Source organism: Perognathus longimembris, chromosome 22 (genome assembly GCF_023159225.1).
Source record: "Perognathus longimembris pacificus isolate PPM17 chromosome 22, ASM2315922v1, whole genome shotgun sequence".
Lineage (NCBI taxonomy): Eukaryota > Metazoa > Chordata > Mammalia > Rodentia > Heteromyidae > Perognathus > Perognathus longimembris.
This window is the reverse complement of record NC_063182.1, coordinates 9,396,633-9,409,924: the sequence shown is the minus strand read 5'-3', so window position 1 is coordinate 9,409,924 and position 13,292 is coordinate 9,396,633. Positions and strand designations below refer to the sequence as shown.

The following is a 13,292-nucleotide window of genomic DNA, read 5'->3' as shown; positions in this document are numbered from 1 at the left end:
TTTCCATGGATACTTTTTAGTTGTTTAACTCTTGCCACTACACCTTTTTTTTTTCTTCTGCACGATATATATCCAGCTAAGGGAGGATAATCTCATGAAAGAGACCTAGTTTGAACAAATACTTTCAGTCATGGCTCCATTCCCTAGCTGTTATAAAATCTAAGCTCTATCTGTTTCTTCTTACATTTCTCAAGACAGGTATGTTTGAAAGAGATAGCAGATAGTTAAAACTGTGATAAACAGTAACAATAATCATGGCCTACTCAGTAATAGAAATTGAAGAAAAAAGCTAGGCATTAAAGGCTCATGCCTGTAATCCTAGCTACACAGGAGGCTAAAATCTGAAAATCAGGCTTCATAGTCAGCTTGGCAGGAAAGTCCATGGGACTCTTATGTCCAATTAACCAACCAAAAAAGGCCTGAAGTGGAGCTATGGCTCACATGGTACAGCACTAGCCTTGAGCAACAAAGCTCAGAGACAGTGCCCAGGCCCTGAGTTCAAACTCAAGGCTGGGAATATGGCCTAGTGGTAAAGTGCTCGCCTCGTATACATGAAGCCCTGGGTTCGATTCCTTAGCACCACATATATAGAAAAAAACTGGAAGTGGCGCTGTGGCTCAAGTGGTAGAGTGCTAGCCTTGATCAAAAAGAAGCCAGGGACAGTGCTCAGGCCCTGAGTGCAAGCCCCAGGACTGGCAACAAAAACAAAACAAACAAGCCCGAGGACCAGCACACAAAAAATAGTTTTTGAAGAAAAAGCACACTTTTGTTTTGTTTTGTTTGTTTTTCTGTTTGATTTTACTTGTTTATTTTGCCATTAAGTGGTAGCTCCACAGGAGTCTGAAATTCTATATTTCCAACTAGAACCAAATCAAACAGGTACCTAATTTTATGCTTAGCACACAGTAGATTCTTTTATAATTATTATAAACCCATGCAAGTTTTGATTCATTCTGAATTCTAGCAAGGAATTTGCAAAAGAAGGTAAGTTAGAAATATATGCCTGAACCAATCAAGGAATACTGTGTGAATAGTCTTCAATAAGCCTTTCATCTGTCCACATATTCCTCATAGTGCTTTAGCACCTCTATAAATACTGTTTTTGGGGCCACCCCTGCTGAGTGGATAGTTGTTCATCGACTTTTTAATGTAATTAGTCTTAACTAGATAAAACAAGCAGGATGGGAAAGAAAGAAGCAGGTTTAATAGCTCTTATATTACCACGAATAGGGTGTCTTGACTGTGTTTGCATGACTGAAAACACTTATTACTTGGATGGTGTATTGGGTCTCATTTTCATTCCTTTCCTTATTTCATTTGATAGGTACTTATTTATACCAGATACTACTCAGCAGGCCAGCTGTAACTGCAGAGCACACACTGACCTCAATGTCCTATCCTGCCTATTCATATCCCACCTGCTCACCGTAAATGTGATATACATATTCTAGTTGAGGAGGTTGATGTGAACCAGGTTTTGTAAGTTGGGTAGAAGAGTTAGAAGTAGAAATTGTGTTTTTTTGTGGGTTTTTTTGTTTTTTTTTTGCCAGTCCTGGGCCTTGGACTCAGGGCCTGAGCACTGTCCCTGGCTTCTCTTTGCTCAAGGCTAGCACTCTGCCAACTTGAGCCACAGCGCCACTTCTGGCCGTTTTCTGTATATGTGGTGCTGGGGAATCGAACCCAGGGCCTCATGTATACAAGGCAAGCACTCTTGCCACTAGGCCATATCCCCAGCCCCCAGAAATTGTGTTTTTAAGTAGTAAATGTAGGGTTCTTTCTTACTTTTTCCCCCAAGTTACTAAGGTTTGAGCTCAGAGCCTGCTGCTTGTCCTGGCACTTTATCACTTGAGCCATGCCATTAACCCAGGTTCTTCTATTTTTTATTTTGCAACAAAGTGACTATTTTCTTGGCTGCTTGCAATTATTATTGACAGCTTGTCAAGTTTAACAGTAATTCCTCTTAGAGAGTCAGGATTACAGTTTCCTTGAAGTGTTTGAGTGAAGGAGCGAAGGATAGATCTTAATGAACATACTTCTGTAGTTCAAAATACTGAAAACTAGTCCTTGCTCTGTAGGCTTACACCTATCATCTTAGCTACTCAGGAGGCTGAGATCTAATGATCGCCATTCAGAGCCAGTCCAGGCAGACAAATACAAGAGACTGTTACCTCAAATTAGCCAGCAGACAGGCTGGGAATGTGGCTTAGTGGTAGAGTGCTTGCCTAGCACGCATGAAGATCTGGGTTCCATTCCTCAGTTGCACATAAACAGAAACAAACGAAAGTGGCACTGTGGCTCAAGTGGCAGAGTGCTAGCCTTGAGCAGAAGAAGCTCAGGGACAGTACCCAGGCCCTGAGTTCAAGCTCCAGGACTGTCAAAAAAAATAAAAAATTAGCCAGCAGAAAGCCTGAAGTAGAGCTGTGGCAAGTGATAAGAGTGCTAGCCTTGAGCTGAAAAAACAAAAGCTAATCTAGGGTTTGAGGCCCTAGCAGGGCACGAGTGGCTCACACCTGTAATCCTAACTACTCAGGAGGCTGAGATCTAAGGATCACATTTGGAAGCCAGCCCCGCCAGGGTTGAAAAGTCCCCATGAGACTCTTACCTCAAGCACTAGAAAAACCATAATTGGAGCTGTGGCTCAAAGTGGTCGAGTTCTAGCTTTGAGTAAAAGAGATCAGAGATATCACGTAGGCCCTGAGTTCAAACCCCACAACCAACAACAACAACAACAAAAGAGTATGAGGCCCCAAGTTCAAAAACAAAACAAAACTGAGAAACAAATGATGATAGCAGTGACAAAAAAATAAAAGTTTGTCTTTTTAGCTTTGTTTTGTGTGTGTGCCAGTCCTGCGGCTTGAACTCTGGGCCTGGGAGCTCTTGCTGAGCATATCTGCACAAGGTTACTTACCCTTTGAGCCACAGTTCCAATTCTGGAGCTTTTTTTAGTCTTATGTGGGCACTTTATTGCCCCAGGCTTGCTTCTAACTGCTATTCTGACCTCAGCCTTTTTTTTTTTTTGACTTGTAAATTTCAACTTTATTTACAAAAGTTCTCCTATAAACAAAGATGCCATTCTACTCCTTTAAAATATTATAGCTGATCATTTTCTTTTTTCTTTTTTGGCTGATCATTTTCATGAAAACCATTTACATACTTTTAATCTTTCTACATAAAACTTAATTATAGGATGAGCAAACAATATCACAGGGTAGTGACATAAAAACAAAATTAAAAATTAAAAAAATCATCTAGAACAAATGTTAGAAAGAACAGAATAAGAATTGAGAATCGGGCTGGGGATATGGCCTAGTGGCAAGAATGCTTGCCTCGTATACATGAGGCCCTGGGTTCAATTCCCCAGCACCACATACACAGAAAATGGCCAGAAGGGGCGCTGTGGCTCAAGCGGCAGAGTGCTAGCCTTGAGCAAAAAGAAGCCAGGGACAGTGCTCAGGCCCTGAGTCCAAGCCACAGGACTGGCCAGAAAAAAAAAAAAAAAAAGAATTGAGAATCACATCCTTTAATGTACTATTGCACCAAGAATTGGAAATGATCTTTTTTTTTAAGGTGGCAAATGTTCTTTTAACACATATAGTTTGTGACTTTAGGATTGTTCATATAGGCAATTTATGCTGATTTTATAAAATAAGTCATCACTGTAAAAAGGGCACAGACTTTGCTACATAGTTTCATTATGATATCATTTGGGCCAATTTAAAATAAATACATAAAAAGAACTAACAACAGCAACAAAAAAATGATTGATTGAGAAATTGGAATTCCTGAAGTTAGAGAGCATTGCTCCTTATAGTATCAATACATTTGAATTCTTCATAGCAGAGATAATATACAGCTTAAATAACCAAAGAGTATGGAATAAGATAGTCCAAATTATCTACTTATCATTTATATGTAATAACTACTTATTTTAAATCCTTTAAATTTTAGTTAGTGGGATAGTCACTTTCACACCATAACGAAGCCACAAGGAATTTTAAAACTTTGGAAAACACTGTATCCCTGAGCAGTGGTAGAGGAAGTGACAGTCTTGTACCCTTTTAACAATCTTTACCACAGCATGAACTCTTAACAGTCAGCAGTCAAATGTATCCCAATCCCACAGCACCACTGTTTCTGATCTTTTTGTAATGAAACAAGCGTAACATTAAAAAAAAAATCAGATAAATAGAAACTCTGGTTTTATTGTCAACTCTGTAGTTTTTTTTTTGTTTTGTGAAGTGCAAGATCAGCCTGCTAAGAAATGTTCTAGCAATGACTGATGCAATAACTTCTGTTGGCATCTTGTCTTCTGAGTCTTCATTTCTCCCACTGATGTTCAGCCAAATAATAAAAGCAACACAATAGTAATTGAGTTTACTATTATCAGTGGCACTCTCATCACGGTTCTTACAGATCAAATAAGGCTCATTAGCTGAGATTTAATTCCTGGCTCTTCTCCAAATCCACCAGTTCCCTGGTCTGTTCCCCAGCCGATGTTCTTAAGAAAGCGCTCCTTCTGCAGTACCGCAATGGCGTTGACGCAAAGCAGGGCGGCCTGCAGCAAAAAGGCCATGATGGTTGGAAGCTGGCCGGAGGCCCAACCGACTCCTCTCTCCTGCCGCCGCAGTGGACGTTGATCTCAGCCTCTTGAGTAGCTAGGATTACAGGCATGAGCCACGCATTGGTGCCCAACAATGACAGAAGTTCTAAATGAGGATGAGGATGAAAGCAATGTTGAGCAAACAAATAGTTCTTGAATGAAAGATTTAGGAAACTTAGCTAATATTACCCTAGTATGATATTTAATCATAATAAAAAATACTATTACTCTTACTTGTGGCTATTATCTACTTTATTTATTTTTTGCCCGTCCAGGAGCTTGAACTCAGGGCCTGAGCACTGGCCCTGGCTTCTCTTTGCTCAAGGTTAGCACTCTGCCACTTGAGCCACAGCACCACCTCTGGCCCTTTCTATATATGTGGTGCTGAGGAATTGAACTCAGGGCCTCATGTATATGAGGCAAGCACTCTTGCCACGAGGCCATATTCCCAGCCTTATTATCTATTTTTGAATCTTACATAATATTATCAGAAACAAGAGGGGAAAGTAAAGGAAATCTTAGCTTTCTGTAGAAGGAAAATATAAGAAAGAAATTGAAAGAGAAACAGAAATGAAAGCAACAAAAAGAAAAATTTAGAATTCGAACTGGCAAGATGAATTACAAAATTTGAAAAACATTGCCATTATAATACTGAATACAATAAACAACATAGCTCTGTAAAGAATGTAAGTGTTATAGACAAGAGTAGAATAATAGGCTGGGATGTAGCTCAATGGCAAAGTGCTTGCCTAGCAACTACAACGTCTTGGGTTCATTCCCAAGTACCAAAATAGAAGAAAAGACAAAAAAATTAAGTTAAAACGAACAAAAAAAGAATGGATTAACTAAAATGGTAAGAATTACTGGCTAAAAAATTGTGTTCCTAGCCTAATTACCACCCTAACTTCTCTGAATAAACCTAAAACAAATACCTGCTTTGTAGCAGGATACCAGTATAAAAATGTTTTACATGTTAGGCCTTGCTTGAGAAATGTTAGCTATATCCCATGCCCCATTCTCCTTATCCTTCTCTGGGAAGGATGAGAATTGTTTCTTCTAATCCACATCTTCTTAATTGTCTGACTTCTCAAGGCATAAGTAAGATTTCATGAGACTGAAATTACCAGAGAGAAAAGAGAGATTTTTTTTTTGGCCTTTACTGGCCTTATTCTTTTTTTTTTTTTTTTGGTTTTTTTTTTTGTTTTTGTTTTTGTTTTGCTCTGTCTAGATGCTTTGAACCAAGGTTTGAGGATCAGTTGTGTCTTTATTCTTGTGTCTGTGCAATTCAAACTTGTCTTTGTTGGGTTCATTTTTCCTTTGGTCACTGATTCACAAATGTTGGTTTTGGTGACTTCCAGATACTTCAATTCTTGAAATGCAAGTGTCTGTCAAAGAGAGGAGATAAGTATATAATAAAGCAAGTTATTTCATCAAAGAATAAATTAGCTCCCAGCTAGCTGTGGCAGTTTGTTTTATAAAAGAAACTCAAATATTATTAGAACCCTCAATAGTGTATTTTAGGAAGCCATGTATTTTATGTAAGAATTACTTTTTGTAACTATTATCTTGAATGTGTATGTATAAAGTGAACAAGAAAATGGGAGTATTCTGACAAAGGGAATGTCTTAGAACTGGCATAGGAACTTGACAGTCTGTACCTTCTTTGTCTGCTTCTAGAGATGGGAAAGCTCTAATGGATTGTAGTGTTCACAGTGTAAAAGGTCCCTTATAATAAATCTTTTTTGAATTTTGTTTTGTAGGGGGGTACGTTAAAAGCAGTAAAATCTTCCAAAGGAAAAAAGAAGAGAGAGAGCATAGAGGGGAAAGATGGCCGGAGGAGGAAAAGTGCTTCGGACTCTGGGTGTGACCCTGCATCAAAGAAATTGAAAGGAGACAGGGGTGAAGTAGACAGTAATGGGAGCGATGGAGGTGAGGCAAGCCGAGGGGCCTGGAAAGGAGGTAATACCAGTGGAGAGCCAGGGACGGAGCAGAGAGCCAAGCAACCACCGTCTACATTTGTTCCCCAGATTAATCGCAACATTCGCTTTGCTACTTACACCAAAGAAAACGGCAGGACTCTGGTGGTGCAGGATGAGCCTGTAGGCGGGGAGGCACCTGTACCTTTCACTCCATATTCTACAGCTGCAGGTCAGGCACCTTTGGCTCCAGAGGTGGGTGGAACTGAAAACCAAGAGGCAGGAAAAACACTGGAACCAGTTGGCCAGGGAGTGGTGGCTGCTGCAGGTGTGGTCACTACTGCCAACTCCACCCCAACCACGGTGAGGATTTCAGACACTGGCCTTGCAGCAGGGACTGGGCCGGAAAAACAGAAAGGCAGCTGGTCGCAGGCGGCAGGAGAGGTGAGTTGCTTCAGGGGCAGATTTGTCAGATTTGGGTTCACTCTTTCACCCTCCTTTATTGTTATCACGGTGAAAGCATTTCAGCTATCCCAAGAAAGCAGTGTTTTTGTGCTTAAATTGTATTCTCTGGATAGGACTTTACTGTTCATTGGTCAAATGTATAGGATAGAGTGTGTGTGTGTGTGTGCGTGTGTGTGTGTGTGTGTGTGTCTGTGTGTGACAGAGAGAGGGAGAGTATGATTCTGGGGTTTGAACTTGGGCCCCTTGCTTGCTCCACCAGCCATGCTTCCAAGCCCTAGCTTTCACTGGTTATTTTTCGGATGGGTTCTTCCTTCCTTCCCACGTATGCCCAGAACCATAACTTGCTTCTGCTGGGGTCATAAGCTTTGGCCACTGCATCCAGCTTCAGTCCTCCCATTCTCAGCCTCACAAGTAGCTAAGATTACAGGCAGGAGCCACTGGTACCTGACCAAATGTGTATATATTTAACAACTTTATAAGCTCTTAAAAGCTACCTGGACAATGAGGCTAGTCAAAAATGGTTATACAACCCAGTTTAATGAGATGTTACAATAGGTCTGGTGGGAATTTTTGTTGGTGGTGGTCGTGGGGCTGGAACTGTCCCCTTAGTTCTCCCTCCCCTCCCCCAAATACCCCCTTTAGCACCTCAAGGCTACTCTTACCAGTTTGAGGCACAGTTTCACTTCTGGTTTTCTAGTGGTTAATTGGAGATAAAAGTAGACTTTCTTGCCTCTGCTGGCTTTGAACTGCAATTCTCAGGTCTCAGCCTCCTGAGTAGCTAGGATTACAGGTATAAGCAACCAGAGCCTGGCTTGGGGAATCTTTTTAATTCAACTATCTATTTGGTTGAGCATTCGCTGGACATATAAAAGGCAAAGTTAATGAATTACAGTGTTGATAAGAGTGAACAGTATAATTAAGGCTGTGTATGCAAGCTACCATTATCATTTTATCAGTTTATCATTTTCTGTGACATTTTCCCTTGATGTTGGGCTGCTTTCCATCATTTGACCATAAGATTTTTGTCCTTGCTAATTTCATTCTTTTATTAATCCTTACTTGAAGAATTTGATGTGTTTAATTACAGTAATAACCAGGTTACTCTGTTCTTTATCTGCTGTGTATATATTTTTGCTAAAGGAGGCAATATAAAAGTCATTTGTGCAAGAGAGTCCAAGAGACTCTTATCTCAAAAAAAAAAAAAAAACTACTCAGAAAAAGCCGGAAGTGGCATTGTGGCTCAAGTGGTAGACGGATAAGCCTTGAGCACAAAAAGGCTGAGGAATGGTGCTCCAGCACTGAGTTCAAGCACCAGGATCAGCAAAAAAAAAAACCCAAAGACAACAACAAAAAAAAGTGTCAGTTGTACCGTTTTTAACTAATTTTTGCTACCAGAATATAATAATGGGCTACTGGTTATACTTTCTTTTCTTTTTCAAATAAGCTGTTGATTGAAACTAGAATATAAAATCATTTATTTTTTGTTGGTATTGGGGTTTAAACTCAGAGCCTTTTGCTTGCTCTATTGGCTCTTAGCACTTGAACCAGGCCTTCAGTCCAACTTCTTGCTTTGCTTTTTTTGTTTTGTTTTGTTTTGTTTTGTTTTGTTGGTTGGTTGGTCATGAGTCGCTTGGATTACAGGTGTGAGCCACACAGCAGTGGCTTGCTTTGCTTTGCTTTTGTATTCTTATTCCTGGGGCTTGAACTCTGGGCCTGAGCCCTATTCCTAAGCTTTTGTTTGCTGGAGGCTAGGGCTCTATCTTCTGGCTTTTGGGTGGTTAATTAGAAATAAAGAGTCCCACAGACTTTCCTGCCCTGGCCTTGCTTCAAACCATAATCCTCAGATCTCAGCCTCCTGAGTAGCTAGGATTATAGGCATGAGCCATGGGCACCCAGCCTCTGCTTGCTAGTTATTTTGGAGATAAAACCTTACTTTTCTCTTCAGGCTGGCCTTGATATCCTAGATATCAGTCTCCTGGTATTTTGTTTGTTTTTTGCCAGTCCTGGAACTTGAACTCAGGTCCTGGGCACTGTCCCTGAGCACTTCAAGGCTAGCACTCTACCATTTGAGCCACAGCGCCACTTCCAGCCTTTTCTGTTTATGTGGTGCTGAGGATTTGAACTCAGGGCTACATGCATGCTAGGCAAGCACTCTACCACTAAGCCACATTCCCATCCTCTATATCAGTCTCCTGAATCTGTAGGATTTATAGGCATGATCCTCTGGCTCCAACTTTGAAATACTGGTTTGGGGTATGGTGGTATCTTTTTGGTTTGGGTTTTTCTTTTTTTTTTATGTTTTACCAAGGATTTATTTTAGTGTAACTGGGTTAAAGTAGCAAGAAATTAAAAAGATAGAATGTGAGTTAAAGATTTAAGTGGCTGTTTCTCTCTGTAGCTTTTTTACTTTCTAGACAGTCTTTTAATAACTCACAATCCTTAAACAATGGTTGAGATTGGGACAAGGAGGGTGGAAGTAGAATGGGTTAGGCCATCTCCAGAGGCTTATAATAACCTTTGGGACTTTGTTCTGCCAGACATACCTTTCACTTATTCTTTGTCTACCCATTCATGAGGAGTTCCCAGATTTTTTATTTTTTTTTGCCAGTCCTCAGGCTTGAACTCAGGGCCTTGACACTGTCCCTAAGCTTCATTTGCTCAAGGCTAGCACTCTACCACTTGAGTGACAGCACCACTTCCAGCTTTTGCTGTTTATGTGGTACTGAGGAATTGAACCCAGCGCTTCATGCATGCTAGCTAAGCTCTCTACCACTAAGCCTCCTTCCCAGAGTTCCCAGATTTTTTACATTCCAGAGGGGAACAAATGGCCCCTTTGTCTCCTACTCAGTATTTAACATCCAGTTTGGAAATGCTTAACTTTTAAAATTTATATAAACTGGTGTGGCATAAGCCTATAGTCTCAGACTAGGCTGGGGGATTGCATGATAACTGAAGTTTGGGACCACCTTAGGTAACAAAGACAAAGAAAAAAAAAAAGGTGTTCTAGGTAGAGCTAGGAGAATAGAGATGTAAGGCCAGCTTGGGCAAAAGGTTTGGGAGACTCTACTTCAGAATTGTAATCCTAAACTGGAGGTTAAAGTAGTATCCCAGGACCTATTCTTGGCAAAAGCACAAGACCCTATCTGAAAGATAAAGCAAAATAGGTCTGGAGGTATGGCTCAAGTGGTAGAACACTCAAAGCCCTGAGTCCAAACCCCAGAAATGTCCCCTCCCTCCTAAATCCAAAAATAAGTAAAGTTTATATAGGAAACTACTGTGTGCTAAGTACTGTCCTTAAAAATCCCTCTTTGAAGGAGCTCACATAATGCAGTGGGAGCATTTCAAATGTAATCGTGGCAGTTAAAGCAAGCCAGGCACCAGTGGCTCACGCCTGTAATCCTACCTACTTAGGAGGCTGAGATGTGAGGATTGGGATTCGAACCCTACCCAGAAAGGAAAGTGTAAGGTTTACCAAAAGGAAGCTGCCACATAGTTCAGGCAGAAAAGATTTTATTTGGGGGGGTGGTGGAGAGTAAACTTCTAGCCCACATGAGATGGAGGTAAGGGGAGACAGAAGGGAAGGAAAATGAGAAAAAGAGGAGACCTGTGTTGAGCCACTGGGCCGGATTATATAGGGAAAGTCGAAGTAGGACTACAGCAGATGTGGAAGTGATCTCAGCCTCACTGTCCTAGGGGGGCGTGACTGGGGCAGTTCAGGAAATGACCTCAGCTGATGAGGAAGTGACCTCAGAGCCTGGGATCCTTTGCTGATTCACAGTCAGGTGATTAACTGGTTTCAGGCAGGTGAAAAGGAAGGGAGAAGGGCTGTTCTCCCTGGCAGACCTAACAGAAAGTCTGTGAGACTCTTTTCTCCAGTTAATCACAGAAAAAGCTTGAAGTGGCACTGTGGTTCAAGTGGTAGAGTGCTAACCTTGAGCAAAATATAAATTTTATGCTGTTCGTGGTTTGACTAACATTCACAAAAGACCCAGATAAAGCTGTTATGTCTAAGTCATAACAATTCCTGAGTTATTTAAAATCTGCTCCTGGGGCTGGGGATATAGCCTAGTGGCAAGAGTGCCTGCCTCGGATACACGAGGCCCTAGGTTCGATTCCCCAACACCACATATACAGAAAACGGCCAGAAGCGGCGCTGTGGCTCAAGTGGCAGAGTGCTAGCCTTGAGCGGGAAGAAGCCAGGGACAGTGCTCAGGCCCGGAGTCCAAGGCCCAGGACTGGCCAAAAAAAAAAAATAAAATAAATAAATAAAATAAAATCTGCTCCTGGTCAAAGGCTGTGAATGCATGTGGGCCTATAAAGTGCCAAATTTTTCATCAGTCAAGAGATCCAGTGAATACTACTATTCTTAGAGTAGCAAATCTGATAATTGAGATGTGGATCAAATGAGAATTTCATCAAGTGAATTAGAGAAATGTCTGTGACTATCAAGCCATTTTTTAAATGCCTTGGCCTATTTTCTAGGATGATTTAAAAGAAAACATTATTACAATGTTTACTCTAGAGAAATGACCACCAAGAAATTTCTTACCTCAAGAACTGACTTGAGGGGCTCGGAATGTGGCCTTGTCGTAAAAGTGCTTGCCTCATATACATGAAGCCCTGGGTCCGTACCACATATATAGAAAAAGCCAGAAGTAGTGCTGTGGCTCAAGTGGTAGAGTGCTAGCCTTGAGCAAAAAGAAGCCAAGACAGTGCTCAGACCCTGAGTTCAAGCCCCAGGACTGGCAAAAAAACAAAACAAAGAACTGAGTTGAAATCTGTGTACCAGCAGTTTGCTGTAAGGTAAAGATTTGGAGTTTAAGCATATAAACAAAAGTGAAAGACCATCCAAACTACTTTTCATTCATATGTGTTTATTTTTAAATGGTAACTTTGGTAGGGAAATATGAGTTACTTGTACAGGGTTTCTCTCAGTCATACAGATGTTAAGGCTCATGGCCAGTTCTGCTTGTGAAATAACAACTAATTTCAGGGCTTTGTTAGTCCATTCTCCTTCCTGAGGAGAGGGTTCTAATTGATACTTGTGTGGTTTGCAGAAAGACAAACTTAAAATTTAAAATTGTTATTACAAAGGTGATATACAGAGGGGTTACAGTTTCATAAGTTAGGTAATAAGTACATTTCTTTTTGGATAGTGTCACCCCTTCTCTCCCAGATAAAACTTTAACTCTGAAGTCCCTTGAAGTAGTCTTTGTAGCACATGTGAAATGGAGGAGGTTCTTGTGCTTCCTTTTTTGTTTGTTTCTTTTCTTTTCTTTTTTGCAGGTCCTCAGACTTGAACTAGACACTATCCCTGAGCTTCTTTTTGCTCAAGGCTAGAACTCTACCACTTGAGCCACAATGCCACTTCTTGCTTTTTTCTGAGTACTTTATTGGAGATAAGAGTCTCATGGAGGGCTGGGAATATGGCCTAGTGGCAAGAGTGCCTCATATACATGAAGCCCTAGGTTCGATTCCTCAGGACCACATATGTACAAAATGGTCAGAACTGGTGCTGTGACTCAAGTGGCAGAGTGCTAGCCAGGGACAGTGCTCAGGCCCTGAGTCCAAGCCCCAGCACTGGCCAAAAAAAAAAAAAAAGTCTCATGGACTTTCTCACCTGGGCTGGTTTCAAATCTGAATCTTGAGATCTCAGACTCCTGAGTAGCTAGGATTACAGGTGTGAGCCACCAATGCTGGACTTGTTTGTCTCTTTTTATTTTTTATGCTGGTACTAGTGCTTGAATTCAGGGCCTGGGTGCTATCCTTGAAGTGGCACTCTACCACTTGAGCCGCAGCTTCATCTCTGGTCTTTTGGTAGTTAATTGGAGATAAGTCTCACCAACTTCCCTGCCTGGGCTGGTTTCAGACCTCTATCCTAGATCGCAGCCTTCTAAGTAGCTAGGATTACAGGACTGAGCCATTGCCTGCCTTGATTTTTATGTCTCTATGCCATCCTCAGGGAAATTTACATTTGTAACAATTTAAAATATATAATTTTGTCGTGTTTGCTATATTCACATTATGCAATTCACAATTGTCTAGTTACAGAAAATTTCCTTATAGCTGGTGCCAAAACCCAAGAACTCAAAATATTTCCTTATACTCACCCTCAGAGAAAACCTTGTATCTCTTAAGCAGTGAGGGGATAATGTTTATTTCCACTGTTGGACCTCAAGGCCTCGGCGCTGTCCCTGAGCTCTGTGCTCAAGTCTAGCTCTCTAGCACTTGAGCCACAACTCCACTTAGGAGTCTCAAGGACTTTTCTGCTGGGGCTGGCTTTGAACCATGATTCACAGATTCATAGACCT

The 13,292-nt window shown here is 41.1% G+C and overlaps 1 protein-coding gene across 4 annotated transcripts in view; it reads left to right on the top strand.

Moving 5' to 3' along the window:
- Kdm3b (lysine demethylase 3B) overlaps positions 1-13,292 on the top strand; it is a 73,833-nt gene that overhangs the window by 27,117 nt on the left and 33,424 nt on the right. For 2 of the 4 annotated variants that reach the window (XM_048331061.1, XM_048331060.1), the window contains exon 7: positions 6,361-6,960. The exons of the other annotated variants lie outside the window; for them this stretch is intronic. In XM_048331061.1, the coding sequence (XP_048187018.1) occupies positions 6,361-6,960 (600 nt within the window). The remainder of the gene's footprint in view (positions 1-6,360; positions 6,961-13,292) is intronic. 4 annotated transcript variants of the gene reach the window in all.